Genomic DNA, 25,882 nt, shown 5'->3' with positions numbered 1-25,882 from the left:
TTTGCAGGGAGGAAGGACTCGAAGCACCCAGAGGAAATAGAGATGCCGACAATATTAGAATAAAATACTGATGAGTTTAGAGCCAATCTGCAGCAATATTTACAATAGCAAAAACTTGCAGAGGATTGTTCATTGTTTTATTTTCTTCTTCTCAGAAAACTGAGGAAAAACTCTGATCACCCTGAAGAAATAGTGACACCATCAAGTTTAGACATTTTTTTGTGTGCAAATAACAGGCAAGATTTATTTTCATTTATATGGATTTTATGGATATATTTGCCTACAGTGTTGAAAGTCATTTTCTTGCGCTTCATATGTAAACTGCTTTAAATATAATATTAATACAGTAATGGACAGACTCAGACTGTATAATCTCTCTCTGTTCTGTGTGATGGAGCTGATTTGAGGATTCTTGGATCTTGTCTGTTCATTCCTGTTTTTAGCATCTTTTTTCATTTTGAATGATTGCTACTAATTTTCTTAATAAAACCTCTGCGGTTGTGTTTAATAAGTCTCCTTTCCCGAGATGATTGTTCCCTTTCATGAGCTCGTAATGTATCGTAATATAGAATAGTAAGTGTGAGTATTAATGGGTCGAGTGTTGATGAAATATATGCGTTTTCAGCCGTTTCTTGAAGATGGCTAAAGCCTCATCAGCTCAGGTTGAGTTCGGCAGGTCGTTCCTCCAGCAGGGAACAGTCCAGGTGAAGGTCTGGGAAAGTGATTCTGTGTCTCTTTGAGATGATACACAACAAGACACTGTTCACTTGCAGAACACAAGCTTCTGGAGACACATCGGTCTGGAGTAATGAGTTTAGGTATAGAGGAGCAGAGCCAGTGGTTGTTCTGTAGGAAAACATCAGGGCCTTGAATCTGATGTGAGCGACTGTTGGAAACCAGTGCAGGTTTATAAGGAGAGGAGTGACGTGCGTCTCTTCGGCTCGATAAAGACACTCTTGCTGTAGCATCTGGATCAGTTGCAGAGGTTTGACAGATGCTGGAAGGAGAGAGCATTACAATAGTCCAGTCTGGAGAGAACAAGAGCTTGGACAAGGAGTTGTGAAGCTCCGATAGGAACAGCCTGATACTCCTAATGTTGTATAAGGCAAATCTGCAGTTCTAGCAATGTGGTCTGTGAAGTTCAACTGGTCATCAATAGCTGAGTGGAGAAGTTGTGATGAAGTGTTGGGTTGGCCGACACCAGGAGCAGTTCTGTCTCAGCAAGGTTAAGCGCCTGATGATGTGTGATCTGTTTTGGAGCAAAGCACGCTGGGTTAACTCTCGAGGGTCTGGCTGTACTCAATGCGATCGATTCACAGTGAAGACGCTCCGCTCCCGCCTGGCTCTCTTTAAAAGGGATGGGAGCAAAGCATTTGCACATAGTGGTCCAGTCCCACTGCTTTGTTTATGAGGCTCACAGGTGGAGCTGGCGGAGGAGTTTGAGTCGGATCTCTGCCTTTATCAAAACTCAGCCGCTAGCTCCTCATGCCCAAACCAGAAGTATCGGCAGGCCCGTCCGATCCGGCAGAGAGCATGTTGTTGGCCCGGTCTATCTCTGAGGAGAGTTGAGACAGATGTTTTAAGTAAGCCTGTCTCCTCTCCCTCTCTCCAGGAGTTGGACATAATGACCCTTGCCATGGCCGGTGGAAAAGAGGAATCTCCTCTAGATAGATTAGAGGAGTGATTCCTTGCCAGGCATGCGTGGCAGTGGACCCGGATGGAGGCGATTCCTGTTGCACGCCATGGCGATGTTGCAAGCCGACTAAATGAAGGACCTTATCAAGGCGAGGGAGTGTCTCCAGATGCAGTCCTGGAGCTCCGGCGCTCCACAGACCTCATGAAGTCCTGAGCCATCGGCCGCTCTCTTCCTCCAATAGTTGCCATTGAGTGGCATCTGTGGGTAAACCTTTTGGGGGTCAAGGAGGAATAAAAGTCTTCCGTGTTTTTAATAACACCATTGAGACAGTGGTCCAGAAGTTCAGGAAGGCGAAAGTTAAATCAGTGGTGCTTGAGAAATACATCCCAGATCTATCTTCCAGAACAGCTGTAGTGCTGATAAAGTGAAAGTGAAAGTGAAAGTGACACGTGACGTGACATGGTAACCCATACTTGGAATTTGACCTCTGCATTTAACCCATCCAAGTTAATGCACACACATTAGGAGCAGAGTAGTGAGTAGTTAACACACACACACTGCAAACGTGGATACACACACCCAGAGCAGCGGGTAGCCTTTGTGTGGCGCCCGGGGAGCGATTAGGGGTTAGGTGCCTTGCTCAAGGGCACCTCAGTCATTTCCCACCGGCTCTGGAATCAAACCAGCAACCTTTGGGTCACCAGTTCAACTCCCTAACCACTAGGCCATGACTGCCGGAGGCTGGATCTGATCTTTCTTCCTCAGAGTAAACAGCACATTATAATCCAAGTGTCTGTATGCAATCTCACTGTTTGAAGCGCCTGACATAGGAAGTCAACGCATGCTGTCATGAATAATTAAGCAAGGCGTCTTCTCATAGGGTAAAGTCAGCAGTCTAATGAATAATTATGAGACACAGATGAGCCATCGATGTACTATAGTTCAAGAAAATGCCACATCCTGTGAAAGCTCAAAAAGGTTTTAAATTAACTAGTTTTCTCCTACAATCAAAACTAACGGATGGTAACACTGACTTCTATGATGTTCAACACACATAACTCTGTTAAAATCTCAGAAATTTGAACGATTTTGGGTTTCATGACCCTTTAAGAGGAAACTCTTACCTAAGAACTTTTACTATGGCAAGCCGTTTTACCTTTTATTCATTTCCAGGATATGAATTGTTGAAAATTATCAAGAATTAGCATTTTAACTAGTGAAAATTTAATTGTGGATATCAAGAATTAGCATTGTTACTAGTGGAAATGTAATTTCTTATATCAAAAATTGCCATTGTTATAGTAGAAATCTAATTCCTGATATCAATAACTATCATTTTAACTAGTAAAAATGGAATTGTTGATATCAAGAATTAGTATCCTGGAAATGAATAAAAGTTAAAACGGCTTGCCATACTTTTACAGCTATTTAGGAGAACTCTTAGTGGTAAGATCAAATGTTCTGTGAATACGGCCCCTGATTTTTAAGTTTTACATTTGAAAGTGCTGAAGTTGCAGACATTTAGGATTAGTTTTACAGTGTGAATACCGTACTTACAGGGAGCCAGTCCACCACGAAGTGACTTAAACTTTTTGTCTTTATCATTCTTATCTTTTGTAGAAGATGGAGAGAACCCATACTGTTAAGATGCCAGGCATCAGGGAAGGACTGAGACACACCCCATAAACATGAAAATATTATGCAATCATTTAAAACATTTTCCTTATTTAGAACCTTTTTTGGCATAAAGCATTCTTTAAATTTTAGTCAAGAACCCTAGAGTTCTATATAGAACCACACTGGATTATATATTTAAGCTCTAGCCTATAATGTTTTTTTATTTTTTATTATTGTAAACTTTTTATAGATGGTTTTAGAATTTGTGGACAGAAGTTTAACTTTAATTTGCATGTCCAGATGCTCCAGGATGAATTCTAAGCATTAAGATATATACGTGTGCGTGTGCGTGCGTGCGTGCGTGCGTGTGTGTGTAAATAAATAATTATTTTTTATTTAACTCACTACAGTACTAGCCTATGTAATGGCATGTTATGGCCACAGTGGGGCACTGGAGATGTTTTAAGAGTAAGTAAGGTCTGTAAGAAGAAGAATAAAAAGTTATCTGTTTTCATCCTGATAGTTGTGTCCTTGAATACAGAGTATAGAGGAACAATACATGGTGTCAGAGTCAGAGACGAATAACCCACGACAGACAGAGTCTAGTGGTACAGACAAGAAGTCGGAGCAGCTTTAATGGTGTGTAGAGTGAAAACGCGGGACCTGTAGAGCAAGAGAAAGAGCGAGTCGGCGAGAGCAATAACAGCTAGTGGCAAGCTAAAAGCACACAGGATGGACCACATATTCACTATCACACCACCGGGACCATTCGACTTTGAGCCAAGCTCGTGGCCCGCATGGATCAAAAGGTTTGAACGCTTCAGAATGGCGTCTGGACTGAAAGAAAAAGACGGCGCATACCAGGTGAATTCTCTCATCTATACAATGGGGGATAAGGCTGACGATATTCTGAGCTCGCTGCAGTTGACGGATGAGAAAGAAAAGGACTTTGACGAGGTAAAAAAAGCCTTTGATGAACATTTTGTAGGAGTACATAATGTAATTTACGAACGAGCCAAGTTCAATAAACGATGTCAAGACGTCGGCGAATCTGCAGAAAACTTTATCACCGCAGTGCACAAGTTAGCTGAACATTGTAAATATGGCGTCTTACGTGAGGAAATGATTCGAGATAGAATTGTTGTCGGCATACGTGATGCTAAATTGTCTGAAAAACTTCAGCTCAACCCAAAGTTGGATTTAGCTACAGCTATAGTTCAAGTGAGGCAGCACGAGGAAGTGAAAAAGCAACAAGCTGTTCTGCGGTCAGCTGATTCACCAGGACAAATAGATGCACTGTCTCATAACAGTAAAAGACTGGCTCATAGAAAAAAATCTTTTCAACGCGGAAGCTATTCTCAGCCTCAGCCTACCTCATCAAAGACAAAACAGTGTGGGAAGTGTGGTAAAACCCCAAAACATTCATGGACTGAATGCCCAGCAAAAGACGTTGAGTGTAGAAAATGTCAAAAGAGGGGACACTTTGCGGCAGTGTGCAGATCAGCTCAAAAGATGGATTCAATTGAAGTGGATGAGGCGGCTTATCTGGGTGCGGTTGATTATCCACAGTCATCCACATGGACTGAAATACTCACCATAAATGGTGGCCCGTTGCGCTTCAAAGTAGACACAGGTGCGTCTGTGACTGCTATCCCAGAGACAGAATTCAAACAGGATAGATATGGCAGACACTCAGCGCCGTGCAGACCCCTGCTGGGCCCCGCCAACCAACCTCTGGAAGTAAAAGGGCAAGTGCATGCAGTCATTCAGAGAGGGGACAGAAAGATTGAGGAGGAGGTGTTCATCGTGAAGGACCTGACCATACCCTTATTGGGCCTCCCAGCTATCCGCAGACTACAGATGATCCCTCAGCTCAATAGCATTGACGATGCAGAAAAACACTTTCGCTCCACTTACCCCGAGGTATTTAAAGGGCTGGGTAACCTAAAAGGGGAGTATAAAATTAAGCTGAGAGACAACGCGGCACCCTATGCCCTCTCGGCCCCGCGACGTGTGGCCATTCCTCTCCGGGCCAAGGTCAAAGAGGAACTAGACCGTATGGAGAAGATGGGGGTCATAGCTCGTGTAGAAGAACCGACTGAATGGTGTGCGGGCATGGTCCCTATAGTGAAAACGTCTGGAAAAATTCGTATTTGCGTGGATTTAACCCATCTGAACGAGAGCGTCATCAGAGAGAGACACATCTTACCGGCAGTGGATGAGACACTGGCCAAGCTGGAAGGAGCCAGAGTCTTCACAAAGCTTGACGCGACATCAGGCTTCTGGCAGGTCCCACTCCACAAAGACTCCATGCTGTTGACTACGTTCATCACACCAGAGGGGCGCTATTACTTCAAAAGATTACCTTTTGGTATATCATCGGCACCCGAACACTTTCAAAAGAGGATTTCTCAACTGATTGATGGTGTTGACGGAGTCCTATGTCACGCTGATGATGTCCTGGTCATAGGAAAAGACCGAGAAGAGCACGACGACAGACTGCACAGGGTGCTACAGAAATTCAGAGAGGCTGGGCTCACTCTAAATGAGAAATGCCAGTTTGCCCTGACAGAGATCCGTTTCCTGGGTCATGTCATAAATTCTCAGGGCATCAGAGCAGATCCAGGAAAAATAAAGGCAATCCTGGAGATGCCAGAGCCAAAGGATGTGGCGGATGTTCGCCGTTTCATGGGCATGGTGAACTTTGTAGGCAAATTTTCGTCACGCCTGCCAGATCTGACAAAGCCCATTCGTGACCTTTTGAAGACGGAGAACAGCTGGACATGGGGAGCACCCCAACAGAAAGCATTCCTGGAGACAAAAAAGGAATTGGGATCAGAGACTGTGTTAGCCCAGTACAGCCCAAATCACGAAACCATGGTATCGGCGGATGCTTCGTCATATGGACTCGGAGGTGTCCTGACACAAAAACAGACAGATGGAGAGTGGAAACCTGTCGTCTTCATTTCTAGAAGTCTGAGCAAAGCCGAATCAAGATATGCCCAGATAGAAAAGGAGGCTTTGGCTGTGACCTGGGCATGCGAGCGCTTGCGTGGATACGTGAGTGGCCTGGACTTTACCATAAGAACTGATCACAAGCCACTCATAACACTTCTGAAATCCAGAGCACTAGATGACCTCCCGCCGAGGATTATCAGATTCAGACTCAGGCTGCTCAGATTTAACTTTAACATTATCCATGTTCCAGGTAAAAATCTGATAACAGCGGACGCCCTGTCCAGAGCACCTCTTCCAACCGCAGCCACAGAGGCGGAGCAAGACCTGGAAAGAGAATGCAAAGCTTACCTGGACAGCGTAGTTGAAAGCCTGCCAGCCACACCAACAAAGCTGGAACAGATTAAGAGTGCACAAACGTCAGATAACACCTGCAAACGTCTCAGCCGATACATTGCAAATGGATGGCCGGGACACAGACGAGATGTGCATGAGCAGCTGCTGTCCTACTGGCCCAATAGGTCAGTTTTGCATGAAGGAAGAGGACTGCTCATGAAAGGAGAGAGACTTATAATCCCTGAGTGCATGAGACCTGACATCTTGCAGAGACTGCACCAGGGACATCAAGGTATCAACAAATGCCTAGCCAGGGCCAGAGAATCAGTCTGGTGGCCAGGTATCACGTCCGCTGTAAAGCAAATGGTCGAGAGATGTGAGATTTGCGCACGTGAAGCTCAAACACCAGTCGAGCCTCTGCTGACAACAGAACTACCAAACAGACCATGGCAGAGGGTTGCTGCTGATCTCTTCCAATGGCAGAATGGGAACTATTTAGTTGTGATAGACTATTTCTCTCGCTATATCGAAGTTTGTTCCCTACCTGGCAGCACATCAGCAAAACAGACAATTGCCAGACTTAAAGCTGTGTTTGCCAGATATGGATGCCCAGAAGTGCTTGTCACGGACAATGGTCCGCAATTCTCCTGTCACGATTTCGCCCAGTTTGCACAGGATTACGACTTTGCCCATGTGACAAGCAGCCCCCGTTACCCCCGCAGCAACGGGGAGGCTGAACGGGCCGTTAGAACAGTGAAGTCTCTTTTAGTGAAAGAGGGAGATTTCCACAAAGCTCTGCTGGCCTACAGGGCCACTCCATTGGCACACGGGAGCTCCCCAGCACAACTGCTGATGGGGAGGAGAATTAGAACACCAGTCCCCATTTCATCGGAGCAGTTACAACCACAGTGGCCCGATCTTGAGAGGTTCAGAGAAAAGGACACCGTGTTGAAATTGCAACAGCAACAAACGTTCAATCGGAGACACCGTACTCAAACCTTACCACCTCTCCAGCCTGGACAGCATGTGTGGATCAAACCCACACACACAAAAGGGACTGTTGTTAGTCAGGCACATACACCACGCTCATACGAGGTGGAGACCCCGGAGGGAGGACAGCTGCGACGCAACCGTTCACACCTCAGGGAAGTTCCAGTGCCTCCAGCATCAGGTGATATGACGGTGACTAGGTCAGGGAGACTGTCTAAGGCTCCTGAGAGACTGGACCTTTGAACATGAAACACATGCATACACACCACAGAGGATAAAAAAAAAAAAGAAGTAATTTTCTGTTTGAAAAGTGAAATGTTCATTAGAAAAGTCATGTTCTGATTTATTGAATTTTCCAATTAAGTTAGGATAAGGTCTACAAAAAGGGCTACTGTGAAGTAAAATATATTCTGTTCATTTCTCTTTGAACGCTTTTAAGTTTGAAAAAGGATTTGAAGAAACTCGTAAAATCATAAGTTAAGTGAGTGAAATAACTAAGTAGCCATACTGTTGAAGGTATTGCGTTATTTAAAGGTTCTGTTAAAACAGTTAAACTTTCATCTAAAAAGGGGAGATGTAATGGCATGTTATGGCCACAGTGGGGCACTGGAGATGTTTTAAGAGTAAGTAAGGTCTGTAAGAAGAAGAATAAAAAGTTATCTGTTTTCATCCTGATAGTTGTGTCCTTGAATACAGAGTATAGAGGAACAATACAGCCTACATCATCAATCCCAATCTTCTATTTCTGTCATTGTAGAGTTTGATGATCACTTCGCTATTATAAAAAAATTTAGGGGGGGGAAATCATTAAAATAATAAGTGATTAATAATATTTTGGGGCAAACTCAGTGATTCAATCGCACATGGTAAGGTTGGCATATACATGACTTCATACCAATGCTTCATACATATATTGTACATATATATCAATAAAGACACTGAGGTAGTGCCACCTGCTGGACTGAACTGGATTTTACACAGCCACACTAGTTAAAAATTGTTGACATTTAAACACTGATCTGATTCACACGGAGCTGTTAAAAGCTGCATTTAATGAACAATGAATCTTTCAGATAGTTCAGTCAAAAGCAGTGATTCACCTGCGACTCAGCCTGTGAGTAGTTGTTGTTGTTGTTTACCTCATGGTTGAATGTTGTTTGGTGAACATATGCAGCAGCAGCATCACATAACACCTTGATGAATGTGGAGAAATGTGTTTGTTTGAGTTCAGGATGTGTGTCAGCTGAAGATCGGGTTCATCGGAGCGGGGAACATGGCGTTCGGGATCGCGCAGGGCATCATCGCGTCAGGTGCAGTCCAAGATCCTGTCAAGTGCACTAATAAATATTACATATTTTTACTTAGAGATTTTATAAACACCTAACCCTTTTATTTGGTCAGCACAACTTTGATAAAGATGTAAAGGACCAATAATCTTTTGATGTTAAACTTATTTATTCTTCTAGTGACATTTTTCTTACACAAATGTAAATTCCAGGGTGATATTAAAGCCCTACTTTTTCATATTTTGTAAGGAACTTATAATCGTACCTGGACACTCTCCTTATATCCAGCAACTCTAAAGCCCTTAAAACTGTGTCACTGTGTCATTTGTATGATATTTTACTGATTTCGTAATGCTGTTCTTTTGAACTTTCAAATTTTTTAAATATATTTTTTTGCTTTATTTAGTTTACCAGGGACATTGTACATTAATAAAAACATTCCTGTAAATGTACCAGAATTAGCCAAAGGCTATTTTTCATCTGTAGTCCCTGGACAAGATGTTACAAGTCAACCTAAAGAAAATATGATTAAGAATACATAATAGAAAATGTAATAATGACACAATACAATAAAAATCTATTTAAACAATTTAGGATCAATTAAAAACAATGCAACAAAATACAAACAATAATAGGATGGCTAGCAGATATAAGATTCTAGTGTTGACAAATCTGAATACTGATTAACCAATTCTTCAATTGAACCCTAAATAAAGCATATGTGTCTAGATCTCTTATAGTTGTCGGAATAGTATTCCATTCTTGTGCAGCTTTGACAGAAAAAGCAGATTGACTAAATTTACTTCGTCTAAGCAGCAATTCATCAAAGAATTTTGAAAAATATTTCTACACAACTGTTTTCAACATTGATAATAATCATAAATGTTTCTTGAGCATCAAATCATCATATGAGAATGATTTGTGAAGGATCATGTGACACTGAAGACTGGAGTAATGATGCTGAAAATTCAGCTTTGATCACAGGAATAAATTACACTTTACTGTATATTCACATAGAAAACAGCTGATTTACATTGGAATAATATTTCACAATATTACTGTTTTTGTTTGTATTTTTAATCAAATAAATGCAGTCTTGGTGAGCAGAAGATACTTCTTTTAAAAACATTAAAAATTGTTTTATGGTGTGTCCTTTAACCTTTACACCTTTTACCTATTTATTTATTATTCTGAGGTAGGTAAGGAAAGTCGAATCTGGACAAAACTATAAGCATTAAAAAAATACTTACAATTAGGTCAGCAGACTTCCCTGTGGTCAGTTCTTGCGTAAGGCTCTTAAATTACTATAGACAATAACTTGGCAATAATATAATATAAGTTTTATTAAAGTTAACAAAAGTTATATAAAGTACAATAGTAAGGTTACAAAAATAAGTTTCAATCAAGGTACAATCAGCTGGTTTCAGGCGTCGAGGGACACTGCGCTATTCAGTATCCGTCCGTTCAGTCTCTCTCTCTCAGTCTTTTATACGTAGATGGTCAAACGCTGGTGCCAAGCTCTCTTCTGACGTCATCACATGGAGTGCTGCCAAATCCTCCACCAATGCCTTCAGTTCTTTACGGTGCATTCCTTTCCAGTATCTTCGAGCCCGTTTCCTCTTCTTTCTTCTCTTGATCGTATAACATACATCTTAACTAATACATTTTCCATTTATCATAAAAACTATTTCTAATACATAAGTGCTTTCTACTCTAACTTAGTCAATACATATATCTCATGCAAGTAAGTAGTTTTCTTAATAATAGTGAAATCACATAATACATATTCTGTGCAGCATTAGTAATTAGGTAACATACATCTACTTAAGCAAAAGCATTATTACTATTTAGGTTACATCAATATAAAGCAAATCAAGCATTAATCAAGGCAGTATAATTGCAAAATCATCATCTCCATTAACAAAATCTTACTGACCCCAAACTTTTGAACAGTAGTGTATGTTCTTAGCAATAATAATAAACAACAACAGACTGTGATTAAATGGTCATCAGCTTCGTAAATCCTGCAGAGTTTTTTATATTTTATATTTTTTTATCAAATGTATTCACATTTATAACACTGTACTTTGTATCATATTACCTTTGCATCAAATTCCCAAAAATAAAAATAATAGTTAATGCTGCTGTGAGGGTGACGGTAAAATCGACGTCTTTCTCTCTTCTGTTCTGTTATCAATCTCTATTTTTTCCCTCTTTTTTTAAAGTTGTGAAATACTTTTATTGCAGAGTTTATCACTTGCTATTTAAGCAAATGGAAACACACAAAAAAATTTATTTAATGTAGTCACTCATTCACTTCTACAGAAGTTTACCCAACTTCGACTCGAAAATGTGAACAGGGTCAATGAGGGTTCGTGGCGTGATCACAATAAAAATGTGATTGTATAACATTAAATTAAAGTTCGTTCACGCCATGTCGATTTCAACTTGTAAAAAGTGTTCAGTCCTTGTAGAGCTCGTAATTACAACTTGTAAACTGGGAATTTTCGGAGAGCTTCTACTTGTACCACGTGACTTCTGCAGGTCACGTGTTGTTTTCATCTCAAAATTACACTAATTATGACATGGCATGAACAGCATAGCAAAATAAATTAACAAAACAATAAACAAATAATTTAGATACTTTTATATATTTTAGTTAATGTAAAGACAACAACAAAGCAAATCCAAGCAATGAGATTTTAAAGTTTAATTGGGGCATTTCTGTGATTTTGTTGTCATGTTCTCCTGTTTTCTGTGCTGTAGGGAAGGTTCCACCCACTAATATAATTATTAGCGCTCCGTCCATTAACAACCTTCCTTGCTTTCAGGTAAGACATGTGACATCATTAACATTTTAATTATGCATGCTTCAGTTCCTTAAAAAAAGTCCAGAAATGTTATGGTCATATGGTTCAACCTTGAACTAAGATAATTATTTTATCATATTCTTCATGAGATTCACCTGCTTGCTAAGTAAGTTTGTCTTTTTCCCTCAGCATGAGATCTAGCTGGTAATTTCTGCTGTAGTGTGACCGGTTTGTGTCAATGTTCCCACAGGAGAGAGGCGTTTCCGTCACTCACTCGAATGACGAGGTTGTCGAGCGCTCTCGGTTGGTCTTTCTGGCCGTCAAACCTCACCTCGTTCCGAAGGTTCTAAACGGAATCTCCCGGAATGTCACTCAGGAACACATCATCGTTTCCATGGCAGCCGGAGTCACTCTAGAAACACTTGAGGAGGTGAGGATTTACCATAGACTGTAAAAAAATATGGGCGTAGTGTGTGTGACGTCACCCGTAGTCAGAGCCGCCTTAACCTAATGTTCGGCCCCGGGGCTGAGAGGTTTTGTAGGTCCCCCATCCCCTCGATTTATAGAGTCTCATTTAAAAAAAAAGTGTAATATCTAGGTAATCTACATCACAAAATGCATTAGTCTCTTTTGAGACCTACAACAGTGAGTTTTCCCTCTTTGAGCCAGAAAACACAATAATATTGTTATTAACATATCACTGAGCCCTAGCCTAGAAATCTAGACGCACCCTAGCGGCAGCAAAATGTATTTTGCAGCCAGGGTAATCTAGCAACTCTCCATTGACATTCGTGCTGGAAAAACCTAAATCGGGTCAGGCCAATGACGTCGTGTATAGAGTAGGCGGGGCGGGCTTAACATAATGAAGACAGAGTTGCGACGGTTCCCTCCTACTTGAAAACAAAGAAGAGCTGCTGCTGGAGAATAGTCTTTCGAATCGGCTTTGGCCGCGACTCTGGAGGACTTGGAGTTAAGTTTTTCTTTGAGAAAAGAGCAAAGAACGGCACTTAAGTCATTCTTAAAAAAGGAAGATGTGTTTGTACTTTTGCCGGCCAGATTCAAAAGTTTAATCTATCAACTGACATCAGCTCCGCTGTTGGGAGAACGCTCTGGTTGGTTGAAGCGCTGTCCTATTGCGTGCAGGGGGAATTTTAAAGACAGCCGTTTATCCCGCCCCTCGGATTGAGCCGTGTCTATGGAGAGTTGCCAGACCTAACATCTTGATGTAGTCTTTAGCGGATGTTGTTCCTAAATATGACAAGCTTCTGGTTTGTGGGGACTTCAATAGCCATGTGTGTTGTCCCTCAAACCCACTTGCTCATGATTTTAAAACTCTTTTAAACTCTTTTGGCCTAAATCAATGTGTGGAAGGGCCGACACATCATCTTGGCCACACTTTGGATCTCATTATCTTAACATGGGCTCTCAGTTTCACTTGGAGAAATAACAGAATTTGGTATCTCAGATCACTTCCCCATTAGATTTGAGATCAGTGTTCCACCACCCGCTAGTAAACCTGTCTCCTCAGCCTCTAGGCGCCGCTGCATCACACCCTCTTTAGGTGTAGAGTTTGCTTCTGCGTTTATGGGCTCACAGTTTTATGAAATGAATGGTCTGGTCTCTCCTTCATCCCCAGATAATATTCTCTCTGTGTTTCATTCTACAAGCACTGAAATCCTAGACTCTATTGCCCCTTTTCGGACTAAATCTATTAAACCTAAGGTGGATCCCTGGCTAAATGACACCACAAGGGCCCTTAGGCAACACTGTAGACAAGCCGAACGAAGGTGGAAGAAGGACAAATTATTTACATCACTGGGTTTATTAAGAGACCTTTCTTCGGTCATAACTAGCAGTTGCCATGAACCTAGAGTTTTATTTAAAACCATTAACTCTGTGTTGAATCCATGCACCTCTGATCCGACAGAGGTTTCAATTAGTACATGTGAGAAATTTCTCGGTTATTTTACTGACAAAGTAGCATCTGTCAGGCAAAACTGCAGTGCTAATTTTAACGTGTTTGTACTTGCTGCTCCTGTGCTTCTCTTAGCCAGTTTCTCTTACGCTGCTTTCTGAGGTAGTGCAACACATGAAACCCACTTACACATTGTCCCAGCCAGGATAGTGAAGGCAGTTTTTAATAGCGCCATTGGGTCGAGTTTACTCACTTTAATTAATTCTTGTCTTGCGTCCCAGCTGCATTTAAACATGAGCCCCTTTCACACAGAGATTCCGGAAAATACACGGATAAAGTGACCCGGGATTTGACCGGGTTCGTTTGATCGAACGTTCGTTCGTTTGACCACGCCTGTGCATTTGTTTCTCTGATTCGATCATAAACTTGCGCATTACGTACCGTTTCACAGCTGGAGAACGAGCCCGGCTTCAGCGTCATCACTACGACACGGCATTATTACGGCTTTTGTTCACACAGCGCGCGTCCTGGGACTGAACACGGCAATGTTACTAGGTCCCGACCCGGCATCGATCCCGGCATAAATCCCGGGTCGAGTTTGCGTTCATACAGAAGGCGCTCTGGCAATTTGCCGGCAATTTGCCGGGTTCAAAGCGCTGTGTGAAAGGGGCTATGCTGTGGTCAGGCCCCTACTTAAGAAGCCACATCTTGACCCTTCAGTGTTATCTAATTTTAGACCAGTTTCTCATCTGCCTTTTCTGTCAAAGGTTTTTGGAGAAAGTTGATTTTATACAGTTACAAGCCTTTTTGCAGAAAAATTCTGTGCTTGAAAAATTTCACTCTGGTTTTAGATCACGTCACAGTACTGAGTCTGCACTGCTCAGAGTACATAATGATATTGCCTTGTCTGTGGATGCCAGGAATCCTGCTGTTTTAGTGCTTTTGGACCTCACAGCGGCGTTTGATACGGTGGACCATGCAGTCCTCCTCTCTCGCCTTGAGCATTGTGTAGGCATTCGAGGTTTGGCACTTCAATGGTTTAGCTCCTATTTAGCAAATCTTTTAGCTTCTTTGTTATGATTGGTGAATGCTCAGTCACTGACAGTATTGATGATGAAAGAACATGGAAAACAAATGATATGAATAGAAAATGCAAATACTGAGGGATTTTTCCTGTGAACTGCTATATAAATAATACAGATCCTTCACACACATTCAAATTAACATATTTCCAAAGAATTACAACAACAATGACCAACACAGAGAAAATATGAACACACAAGTGAATGAAGAAGAAAAATGAAAAAGGCTTCTTTTTTTTTTAGAGTAATAAACAAATGATGTGATGAGCTGAATGAGGGATGAGAGCAGATATAATAATCACGTAGTTTAAAGCTGCAGACAGAAACATCAGACTCAGGACAGAAACACACAACCTCTAAAGTAAGAACATGTTCATTCTTCAAACACAATTACAGTTTCTGATGTTAATATTGTCTGAATGATTGAATCGTGTTATGCTGATAAAATGTTTTTATTACATGATCATGTTAAACCTTGAGTTTTGTTTTTTGTTTTTTTACTTGGGTTTTTGAGTTTTTCAATGTGTTTCTTCCTCAGAAATGGACCATACTCTATATTTCATTCTTCTTCTCATTGGTGAGTGTGTTTGTTGTTTTATTTATGGTTTATAGTTTCATCAGGTTTGACCCTGTTATGAAAAGCATTAAATCAAACGCTCTCTTTCACAGCTCTCTGCTCCGTATCTGAGTGTGTTCAGCGTCAGTATCACTTTATAAGCGAGTTGAAGACCTGGACTGAAGCTCAGAGAATCTGCAGAGAGAATTACACAGATCTGGCCACCGTTGACAACATGAACGACATGAACGAGCTGAAGAAGAGTGTGAATGATGGACGTGTTCAGTATATCTGGATTGGGCTGAAGAGGACGAGTGTTCATAAATGGCAGTGGTCTTCAGGTGAACCTGTGCTCTCTCTGAATTGGGGATCTGGACAACCTGATGGTGGAGATGAGTGTGCTTTAATGAGAAATGGAGAATGGCATGATTGGTTATGTAGTAACAGCCTGACTTTCATCTGCAGTTCATCTAACAGTAAGTGCAGCTCCATATAATCACAATAAACATTCATTTATAAAAAGATGCACAATATACTTTACAAAATTTTAATGCAATAAATGCTGCTACTTTTTAATTTGCTCATAAATATAGGAGAGACTGTGGATTTTTGTCACAATTTTAACTTCTGTTTAGAAAATAAAACCATATTAAACGCATGTTGATCTTTTGTTGTTGATAACTGTGAGAATCTGACATTAGAGAGCCTAGAGAATGATATTTTCAAAAATTTCAAACCATTGTTTTGACAAACATAACTTGATTTAATGAATGCATAATATTTTAACATAAAATAGACATACAACAACTTGCCCCATCTTGATATTTATGGACAAAACTCTTGTTCAGTTCACATCTTGTTAGTTGATTTTATTGTGTTTAACTGTATTTTGTTTTGGAGATTGCAATAAAATGAGCACAAAACTTCACAAAGGATACTTAATATTAGCAAAATCATCATTAATATAATTTGTAATATACATCAGCTGTAGAACCAGTCTTTGAATTACACGTGTTTCTGATGCTTCACTGCTTCACGTTAAAAACCATAACGCAGCATAAGAATGATGAATAAACTGATTCATGAATATGTTTCCATTTGTTTTTCTTAAAGTGAACACAGGACTCGTCTTTGTCAATCAGACGAAGACCTGGAGAGGCGCTCAGAGTTACTGCAGACAGAATCACATCGATCTGGTCAGTGTGAGGAACCAGAATGAGAATCAACAGATTCAGAAGTTCATCAATGATAGTCACATATCTAATGATGTCTGGATCGGTCTGTTCAGAGACTCATGGCAGTGGTCAGATCAGAGTAACTCCTCATTCAGAGACTGGGCTTCTGGTGAACCTAATAATGCTGGTGTTGATAACTGTACAGCGATTGGACCAAACGTTCTGGGTCAATGGTATGACGGCACTTGCACCTCCCAACTTCGTTTTGTGTGTCATGAAGGTGAGCAGATCCTCACAAACACACACAAGCATCCATCACCTCCAGATATCTTAAAGTTCACGCTACATGTCTGACATGACAGATTCCTCCACAGTGTTTGTTCTGCATGTTGTTTTTGATCAGTCTCGCTCTAGTTTTTGCTTGTGGTTTGTTTTGTGTCCAGATAAACTGATTCTGATCAGAGAGAATCTGACGTGGCCTGAAGCTATGAGATACTGCAGACAGAATTATACGGATCTGGTCTCGGTTCATTCAGACAAGATGCAGCGTCGTGTGATGAATGTGGTTAAACGTGCGTCTACTGAGGCGGTGTGGTTGGGTTTACACAACTACTGCCAAATGAACATGTGGCTCTGGTTGAGCGGAGAGATCGTGTGCTATCAGAACTGGGCTCCAGGGAACGGAACGACACCGGAAAACTGCAGCCTTACGAAGAGAAAAGGAGCAGTTCAGTCTGGAGGAGATCAGCGCTGGATCAGCCTTCCTGAAACTCACAAACTCAACTTCATCTGCAGCAGATCTTAGGAGTGAGAAGACGTCAATGTGTGTTTACTTACATTCACTGTTTTCATTCTTTATTTTTCTTATTTTCTTTCATATGTTTAATTTGTTCTTTAGTAATGTCTGAGTGAATCTTCTAATTATAATTTAATAGTCTGTAATATTTCTCTGTGTTAATTATCATGACATAATGTGATCTTATTAAACTTTTCTGACATTGAATATTCTTTAGATGTCTAAAATACTAACACAATATATATGTGTTTTAAGAATCTCTTTGCATATCTGGGGTGTTTGTGTCTTTATGTTTTTCACTAATCGTATCTGTATCAATAACTGTTGAATATGATTCTGTGAGCAGCAGCTCTTAAAAATAATTATTATTCGTGTCTCAGGAGAATCAAATCTGGTTTATTCTTAGAAAGGCAGAAGTGAAGGGATGTCACAATGAACTGTCAAATAAATAGTAATAAATATGTAAAATGTATATTTGATTGTTGGTGTGTTTGGTTGATATTTAGGATATGATGTCACTTACAAAACATGCACATTTCAGTTTCCTGGAATAAATTAGTGGTGTGAATCTTTGGGTCGACAGCGAATCGATTTGATTCATGATTCATAGGTTTTCGATTCAAGAGCAATTTTCACGAATCCAGAATGATTAGATTTGAGACGATTCACAATGCGATACAATTCAATTAATGATTCGATTCTGAATTTCTAAAGTGCATTCATACATTTTTTAAATGCTTCCCTTAATGTGTCTTATTCATGGTGTGAATCACACAGAAACCTTCAGTGGGTCAAAGAGTCAAAATCAAAACCCTTTTTTCCATTGATAGATCATGTTAGTTCTTGATGATGCATCACTTTATTTTATTAGCCAGACTTCTAAATGTCTAATAATTGCAACCTGTATTTGTCCATAAAGCTTCTTGTTTATTATTTTCTTTTTTGTAAAACAAACCACTTGAGTTTTTGCCACTGATAATCTGAAACTCAATTTATTAGCCCAATTTTAACTGTCTGTATGACTTTGGTTACATGTTTTATGCTACAACCCATATTGCCCCTAATCTGCATACAGTGGTCTCATACCTTCCTTTATTTGCTGAAAAAGTTGATCATTAAGTTGAACAATGTTGTACAGCATACACTACCTTGTGGTGTACCATTATCTATTGCAGTGGTTCTCAACCTTTTTTGGGCCAGCGCCCCCTATCCAATATCCAGGTCTCTGACCTTAGTTTTAAACAAATGCACTGAAAAATAAAGGACAGTCGAAATTAAAGCCGTAATGTTCGCACTTAGATTTTATTACACATTTACGAGAGTATTGCAAGAAGCTGCTTACATTAACCTTACTTTAGAAAAATAAATAAATACAATCATGATTTTTCAAGAAAAATTATGTTAGAATTGTAGGCCTAAAATACCTTGGTATCAGCTTGTTTTCATCAATGGTATTGTCGTGATTAATTTGTGTTCAAAATCAGTGCAAAAAAAACCCAAACAAATCTAACAAGAATAAACACATATGAACAATTAAATTATTATTGTATTATTAATAATTTTTATATCTTGAAACTACCCAAGCAGCGTTTCACACTCAGATGTGATGGCGGAATCAATACATTACCAAAATGTGATTGCAGAATATATTGAAATTATCCATCAAATTGTAATTTTCTCCTTACTGTCTTGCGAGTTAACAATAAAGCCTGATTGATGATGTAGGCTAGTACTGTAGTGAGTTAAATAAAAAATAATTTGATCCCTTACCCTTAGATCTAAAGGCTTTTTCGTAAAGTGTGTCCAGACTGCAGTGAATATAGTATTGTATGTATTTTTAGTAACGTTATACCATATATGTATGCGTAATATGTTTATAAATCCATTGATCCAGTCCAGCAGGTGTCAGTGTATCTACTGTTGATTCTTATATGCGAGTAAAGAAGAAAATGTTCTCCATATGACACGAGTTTACCATTTAAACACTGATCTGATTCACACGGAGCTGTTAAAGCTGCATTTAATGAACAATGAATCTTTCAGATAGTTCAGTCAAAAGCAGTGATTCACCTGCGACTCAGCCTGTGAGTAGTAGTTGTTGTTGTTTACCTCATGGTTGAATGTTGTTTGGTGAACATATGGCAGCAGCAGCATCACATAACACCTTGATGAATGTGGAGAAATGTGTTTGTTTGAGTTCAGGATGTGTGTCAGCTGAAGATCGGGTTCATCGGAGCGGGGAACATGGCGTTCGGGATCGCGCAGGGCATCATCGCGTCAGGTGCAGTCCAAGATCCTGTCAAGTGCACTAATAAATATTACATATTTTTACTTAGAGAAAAGCAAAACATAGATTTTATAAACACCTAACCCTTTTATTTGGTCAGCACAACTTTGATAAAGATGTAAAGGACCAATAATCTTTTGATATTAAACTTATTTATTCTTCTAGTGACATTTTTCTTACACAAATGTAAATTCCAGGGTGCTATTAAAGCCCTACTTTTTCATATATTTTGTAAGGAAATTAAATCTTACCTGGACACTCTCCTTATATCCAGCAACTCTAAAGCCCTTAAAACTGTGTCACTGTGTCATTTGTATGATATTTTACTGATTTCGTAACCTGTAATTGTACTAAATTTGATTTATGTATGTTCTTAGCAATAATAACAACAACATCAGACTGTGATTAAACGGTCATTAGCTTCGTAAATCCTGCAGAGTTTTTTATATTTTATATATTTTTTATCAAATGTATTCACATTTATAACACTATATTTTGTATCATATTACCTTTGCATCAAATTCCAAAAAATAAAAATAATAGTTAATGCTGCTGTGAGGGTGACGGTAAAATCGACGTCTTTCTCTCTTCTGTTCTGTTATCAATCTCTCTATTTTTTTCCTCTTTTTTAAAAAATTGTGAAAATACTATTGCGGAGTTTATAACTTGCTATTTGAGCAAATTGAAACACACAATTTTTTTTTATTTAATTTAATCACTCATTCACTTCTACAGAAGTTTACCTACGACTCGAAAATGTGAACAGGGTCAATGAGGGTTCGTGGCGTGATCACAATAAAAATGTGATTGTATAACATTAAATTAAAGTTTGTTCACGCCATGTCGATTTCAACTTGTAAAAAGTGTTCAGTCCTTGTAGAGCTCGTAATTACAACTTGTAAACTGGGAATTTTCGGAGAGCTTCTACTTGTACTTATGACATGGCATGAACAGCATAGCAAAATAAATTAACAAAACAATAAACATAATTTAGTTACTTTTATATATTTTAGTTAATGTAAAAACAACAACAAAGCAAATCCAAGCAATGAGATTTTAAAGTTTAATTGGGGCATTTCTGTGATTTTGTTGTCATGTTCTCCTGTTTTCTGTGCTGTAGGGAAGGTTCCACCCACTAATATAATTATTAGCGCTCCGTCCATTAACAACCTTCCTCGCTTTCAGGTAAGACATGTGACATCATTAACATTTTAATTATGCATGCTTCAGTTCCTTAAAAAAAAAGTCCAGAAATGTTATGGTCATATGGTTCAACCTTGAACTAAGATAATTATTTTATCATATTCTTCATGAGATTCACCTGCTTGCTAAGTAAGTTTGTCTTTTTCCCCTCAGCATGAGATCTAGCTGGTAATTTCTGCTGTAGTGTGACCGGTTTGTGTCAATGTTCCCACAGGAGAGAGGCGTTTCCGTCACTCACTCGAATGACGAGGTTGTCGAGCGCTCTCGGTTGGTCTTTCTGGCCGTCAAACCTCACCTCGTTCCGAAGGTTCTAAACGGAATCTCTCGGAATGTCACTCAGGAACACATCATCGTTTCCATGGCGGCCGGAGTCACTCTAGAAACACTTGAGGAGGTGAGGATTTACCATAGACTGTAAAGTGTGAGTAGGAGGTGTCCATGAGCTAGGAGCAGGAGAAACTTTTGCTAAGTATTCTGATTAATTACTTTGTCATTTTGCCTCCACGTCCCCCCGATTGCCCGTGAGCTTCTCCTCCTGTCCATACGGTAATCTCTCTACTGTGCGACAGAGAGTCGCGTGGTTATGACGCAATCGTTAGCCTATTTTTACAAAAACTGCTTCTACGGGGCCATAACGTAAGATACAAGGTAATGGAGCATTTTATACATTTTCGCGTTTCTTTAGAAATATATAATGGACAAATGGAGTCTTTAAACGCCTCAGATGTAAAGTTATTTTCTGTCAAAGTGACGCCAAAATGAATGGGAGTCACTGGGATGCTAACAGCAGGTGATGGTCTGCTAATCAATGGCGGCGCCCGGGGAAGCTTCAGTTTTTTCTGAAACATTACCCCCCTTGGCAGCGAGGCGGATTAGCTGAGGTGACGTGACGCTAACAGACAACAGACAAACGGCTAGTAGTGACATCAGAGGCAATCCATCTGTCACTCAAGTGGCCACGCCCTTAATTATGCAGAACTTTAAGGCCATGTGTTCACCAAAGCTAGCGTTCTGCTGAAAACACCTAGCTATGGGCGCTTGAGAGTGTTTTGGCAGCGTTGCGTTTTTTTCCAGTTGAGAAACTTTGCTTGTTATGATACGGAATATCCGCGAAAGTGTTACTAGTATTTCACACATTTCTCATTTTCTCATTTCACACATATTTAGTTTCTGTGTTGATTCTATATTAAAATGTCATACAATGTAATGTATTTTCTCTGGCTCTTGTTTTAAAAGATTTTTTTCCCGTTATTCTGCTTGTTGTTGTCGTCTGTTGACGTTGTACAAGCAGAATGTGGCGGTTGGTCGGTGTGGTATTAGTCCCGCCCCTCCTCCACTGTGATTGGACGGTTGGGTAAAAAGTGACAGTGATGAGCGCTGCGTTTTACCCAAAGTTGAACATTCTTCAACTCTCGGCGACCTGTAAAAAACGCGGTGCTCCCATTGAAAACTCACCCCCTTCATAGTTGACATGAAGGCCAAAATTAGCTATATAGACCAAAACCACTTTTTGCACCACTTTTTTCTGCTGTAAAGTTGGGCCTTTTAACATGGAGCTCTATGGGATTGAGTCTCTTCTGCAGCCGTGCTCTAGTGGCCAGTCGAGGAACTGCAGGTTAACTCACTTCAGTGTTGGCTTCACGAGAGAGACATGCAGTTTATCATCACCCAAATCTAAATCTTAATGACCTAAATGATGGCAGAACTATTCCTTTTCTAACCTCTGAGAACTGAGATCTTTTTCAGCAACACTTGATACATTAATACTAACACTCTCTCTTCTATTCTATATCTATTTATAAAATAATAATAATAAAAGTACATATAATGCATAAGACTAAACTGGGAAGGGTCATAGCACTTGCATATTGTTGTCCTATTGTTAGTTTAACTGCTTCTATTGCTCTCATTTGTAAGTCGCTTTGGATAAAAGCGTCTGCTAAATGAATAAATGTAATGTAAATGTAAATGTAATGTAAATGTAACATGAGATATCATTGCTGTCTGTGTCTCCAGATGTTGCCCGCGGGGACACGTGTGATTCGTGTAATGCCCAATCTTCCCTGCGTGCTCCTGGAAGGTGCGCTTCTCCTGGCCTCAGGCTCGTGCGCTGGAGAAGAGGAGGAGACGCTCCTGAAGACGCTCCTCAGCCCGTGTGGATTGGTGGAGGCGGGGCCTGAGGCCTGGATCGACGCCCACACGGGCTTGAGTGGCAGCGGCGTCGCGTTTGTGAGTGGCAGCAGCTTCTGACCTGTGAATGAATCAGGTTTTTCTATAAATTACACACACATTACCTGAAGTATGCAGGGGTTTTCAAACTGGGGTCCGGGGAAACATTTAGAGTAATACTGTAAAAAAATTACAAATATTATTAAAATAAATAATTAAATATAAATCAATTAATTTACATAAAATCTAACAGTACTATAGTAAATAAGAACAAAATAAAAAAGTATTACAAATAATATTTACACATTTTTAACATTAATTTTCCACAATATAAATTGGGTTTGCTGGGGAATTTAGAGTGAAACTGTAAAATAAATAATTAATAAATGAACAAACTAAATAAATCAACTGTTAAAATAAATAAATACATTCAAATAAATGAATAAATAATCTAACTGTACAGTACTATTCTGGGTAGAAAAAAATTTATAATGAAACATAATAGAAATGAAATATTTTCCAAGTAATATTTTACGTATATTTATAATATCAATTTGTCACAATATAAATTGGGTTTGCTAGAGAATTTAGAGTAAAACTGTAAAATAGATAAATAAAATGGCATTCAACTAAATCAATAATAAAAATAATAAAATTAAACTAAATAAATCATTAAAACAAACAAATAATTGCATACGTGTAAATGAATAAATTTAATTAAACGAAGTAAATGTATTTATTTATTTGTTTATTTAAAAAATATATTTAAATAAAATAATAATTAAATAATATAACGGTACAGTACTATTAGGTAAAAAAACATTTAATAATGTAACAATTGAAATTAATATTTTACACATCTTTATAAACTTTTTTTTTTTTTACAAAATTAATTGGGTCATTTATACATGGTCCAATTCTAGTCTAGTTCTATTAAAACACTAATAAATAAATAAAACTAAGATTAAACTGATTAAATAAATGATTTAAAGAAATTAAATTAAAGAAAGAAATGTAAATAATAGTGAGTACTATAGTGAGCAGAAAGAAATTTGTTCAAATAATATTTTACACATTCATCCAATACATTTTTCACTCTATAAATTGGGTCTTTATGCATGAAAATACAGCTGTCTTATAAATGTTCTCATTCTGCATGAGGATGATCATATTTGAGGGTCCTTGGCGTCTAAAAGATTATTAAAAAAACCCTGATTTCATTAACGTCTAGTCCGGCTTGCAGATTATTCTGATATTAACCAGACGGTGTGTGAATATCCTGAGATGAGCTCCTGATCTTCCTGAACAGACATCCGTGTGTGTCCGTGATTTTGCAGTGTTTCTGAAGGTGTGTGGTGGCTTTGCTCCGTCTCACAGGTGTATGTGTTTGCGGAGGCGCTGGCCGAGGGTGCCGTCAAAATGGGGATGCCGAGCGCTTTGGCTCGACGAATCGCAGCACAGACAATACTGGTGGGAAATACTTCATGATGAGATATATTATATAACGTTTGCTATTTTTTGCAATCACATTTATATCATATGTCTATTGACATTTTACATGCATTTAGCAGAAGCTTTTATCCAAAGCGAGCAATTCGTGACAGAGCCAACAATATTCATAATATACAATGCCAGGCTTAGATTAAAGGCAAGCTAGACTGGATTTTTTTAAATTAAAGATAAATAGAATTTAAAAAATGTGCTAGAATGGTATGAAATGAAGCTGTTACTATAAGGAACTAGCCTTTATTCCTTTATTAGAAAAGTCGCCTTTATTTTCATAGCGCTTTATATAATACAGATTTTCAAAGCAGCTTCACAGTAATAATAAGCAGGAGAGTAGTAGAATCAATGATGCAAACTACATCAAATATAATGTACTGTAAAAAGACAATAACGTCATAATTCAGTTCAATGTTGGTTTCATAATCGTGACAGTTAATATGCTTTTATTTCCCATAAATTTAAGAAGAAATAATGTTTGTTTGATTAATGTTTTTACAGTAGTTTTTGTGGTAGCTGCACTGCTAAAAGTGATCTCCTTACTATTTTTGTCTCGTTTTCCAGTGCAAATATCTAAATATTCTTAAATCAGGATACATTTACTTTAGATGCAAAATGACTTAAGATATTAATCTTGTTTCCTGAACAAAATGTACAAAATATTAGGTGAGTTTTAAGCTTAAACTCACTTAATTTTGATATCCTTATCCTTACATCTTATGTCATTGTGCATCTCATTCTCATGTAAATGTATCTTGATTTAAAATGCCCCTTTTTTATGCTATTTTAAAGGTTCCTATAAAATCCAGTAGCATAAAGGGAAGGCATAAACTACACATGCAGAATTCCAGAACGCACTGAAGTGTGTGTCGTGTTGCAGGGCGCGGGAGTGTTACTGCGTGACACCGGGAAGCTCCCGGCGGAGCTGAAGGCCGAGGTGTGTACGCCCGGAGGAACCACGATCCACGGGATCCACGCGCTGGAGAAAGCAGGATTCAGAGCCGCTGCGATGGGAGCCGTAGAGGCGGCCACTGAAAGAGCCAGAGAACTCGGGAAGAAGTAGATGCATAAACATCAGATTATAGGAGGGACAGTTAGCTGAAAACCATTTATGTCTTACTTTATGCACCGAGATCGTTATGACATCTGGTGCTAATGGATGCCGAGCTACAGTACAGGACTTACAAACGTAATCATCCAAGGATGAGAATTCCTTGTGTTTTCCATGTAATGTGGAAGAGTCTTAAGGGAACAATATACAAATTGATTTGTTTAAGATAGTTTGTAGTATATTTTGAAGGTACTTGACAAACCACTGGGATTCAGAAACCAAAGCAACTCGAAATGGGGACTTTTTTTACGCAAGAATTTATCAGATGTGTCCTTCATAACAGCAGTTCATACATACATACATACATACAGTGGTCGACATTTGAAGTGGATCAAAACCTTTCATTAAAGGACAACTTTGAACTTTTTTTGATCCACTTCAAATGTTGACGATTCAAAGAATGTGTAAAATCATATGAAAGATTTTTGTGAATAAATAAATCTGTTAAATATTCA

General features: G+C 39.2%; 2 protein-coding genes and 1 long non-coding RNA gene across 3 annotated transcripts in view; 2 read left to right on the top strand and 1 right to left on the bottom strand.

The window, feature by feature from the left end:
- LOC309482020 (macrophage mannose receptor 1-like) overlaps window positions 1-17,626 on the top strand; it is a 22,386-nt gene extending 4,760 nt beyond the window's left edge. Inside the window, exons 7-10 of the mRNA XM_082147195.1 lie at window positions 15,166-15,204; window positions 15,297-15,659; window positions 16,297-16,638; window positions 16,802-17,626. Of these exons, the coding sequence (XP_082003321.1) occupies window positions 15,166-15,204; window positions 15,297-15,659; window positions 16,297-16,638; window positions 16,802-17,163 (1,106 nt within the window). The 3' untranslated portion in view covers window positions 17,164-17,626. The remainder of the gene's footprint in view (window positions 1-15,165; window positions 15,205-15,296; window positions 15,660-16,296; window positions 16,639-16,801) is intronic.
- On the bottom strand, window positions 8,769-20,547 carry LOC309482153. Its single transcript, XR_014200237.1, has 3 exons — window positions 20,440-20,547; window positions 10,071-11,463; window positions 8,769-8,859 (listed from the first exon to the last, which is right to left on the bottom strand). It is a non-coding gene; the product is annotated as an uncharacterized lncRNA (long non-coding RNA).
- On the top strand, window positions 19,092-25,882 carry pycr3 (pyrroline-5-carboxylate reductase 3). The gene is made up of 7 exons (XM_082147317.1): window positions 19,092-19,238; window positions 19,357-19,435; window positions 20,562-20,626; window positions 20,859-21,038; window positions 22,661-22,873; window positions 24,191-24,283; window positions 25,197-25,882. The coding sequence occupies exons 1-7, from the start codon at window positions 19,185-19,187 to the stop codon at window positions 25,377-25,379; spliced, it is 867 nt and encodes a 288-aa protein (XP_082003443.1). The 5' UTR covers window positions 19,092-19,184; the 3' UTR covers window positions 25,380-25,882.

The sequence above is a fragment of the Leuciscus leuciscus genome (assembly GCF_965113295.1).
Source record: "Leuciscus leuciscus genome assembly, chromosome: 19".
NCBI lineage: Eukaryota > Metazoa > Chordata > Actinopteri > Cypriniformes > Leuciscidae > Leuciscus > Leuciscus leuciscus.
The sequence above is the reverse complement of the archived record's forward strand: the minus strand, read 5'-3'. Positions and strand labels throughout refer to the sequence as shown.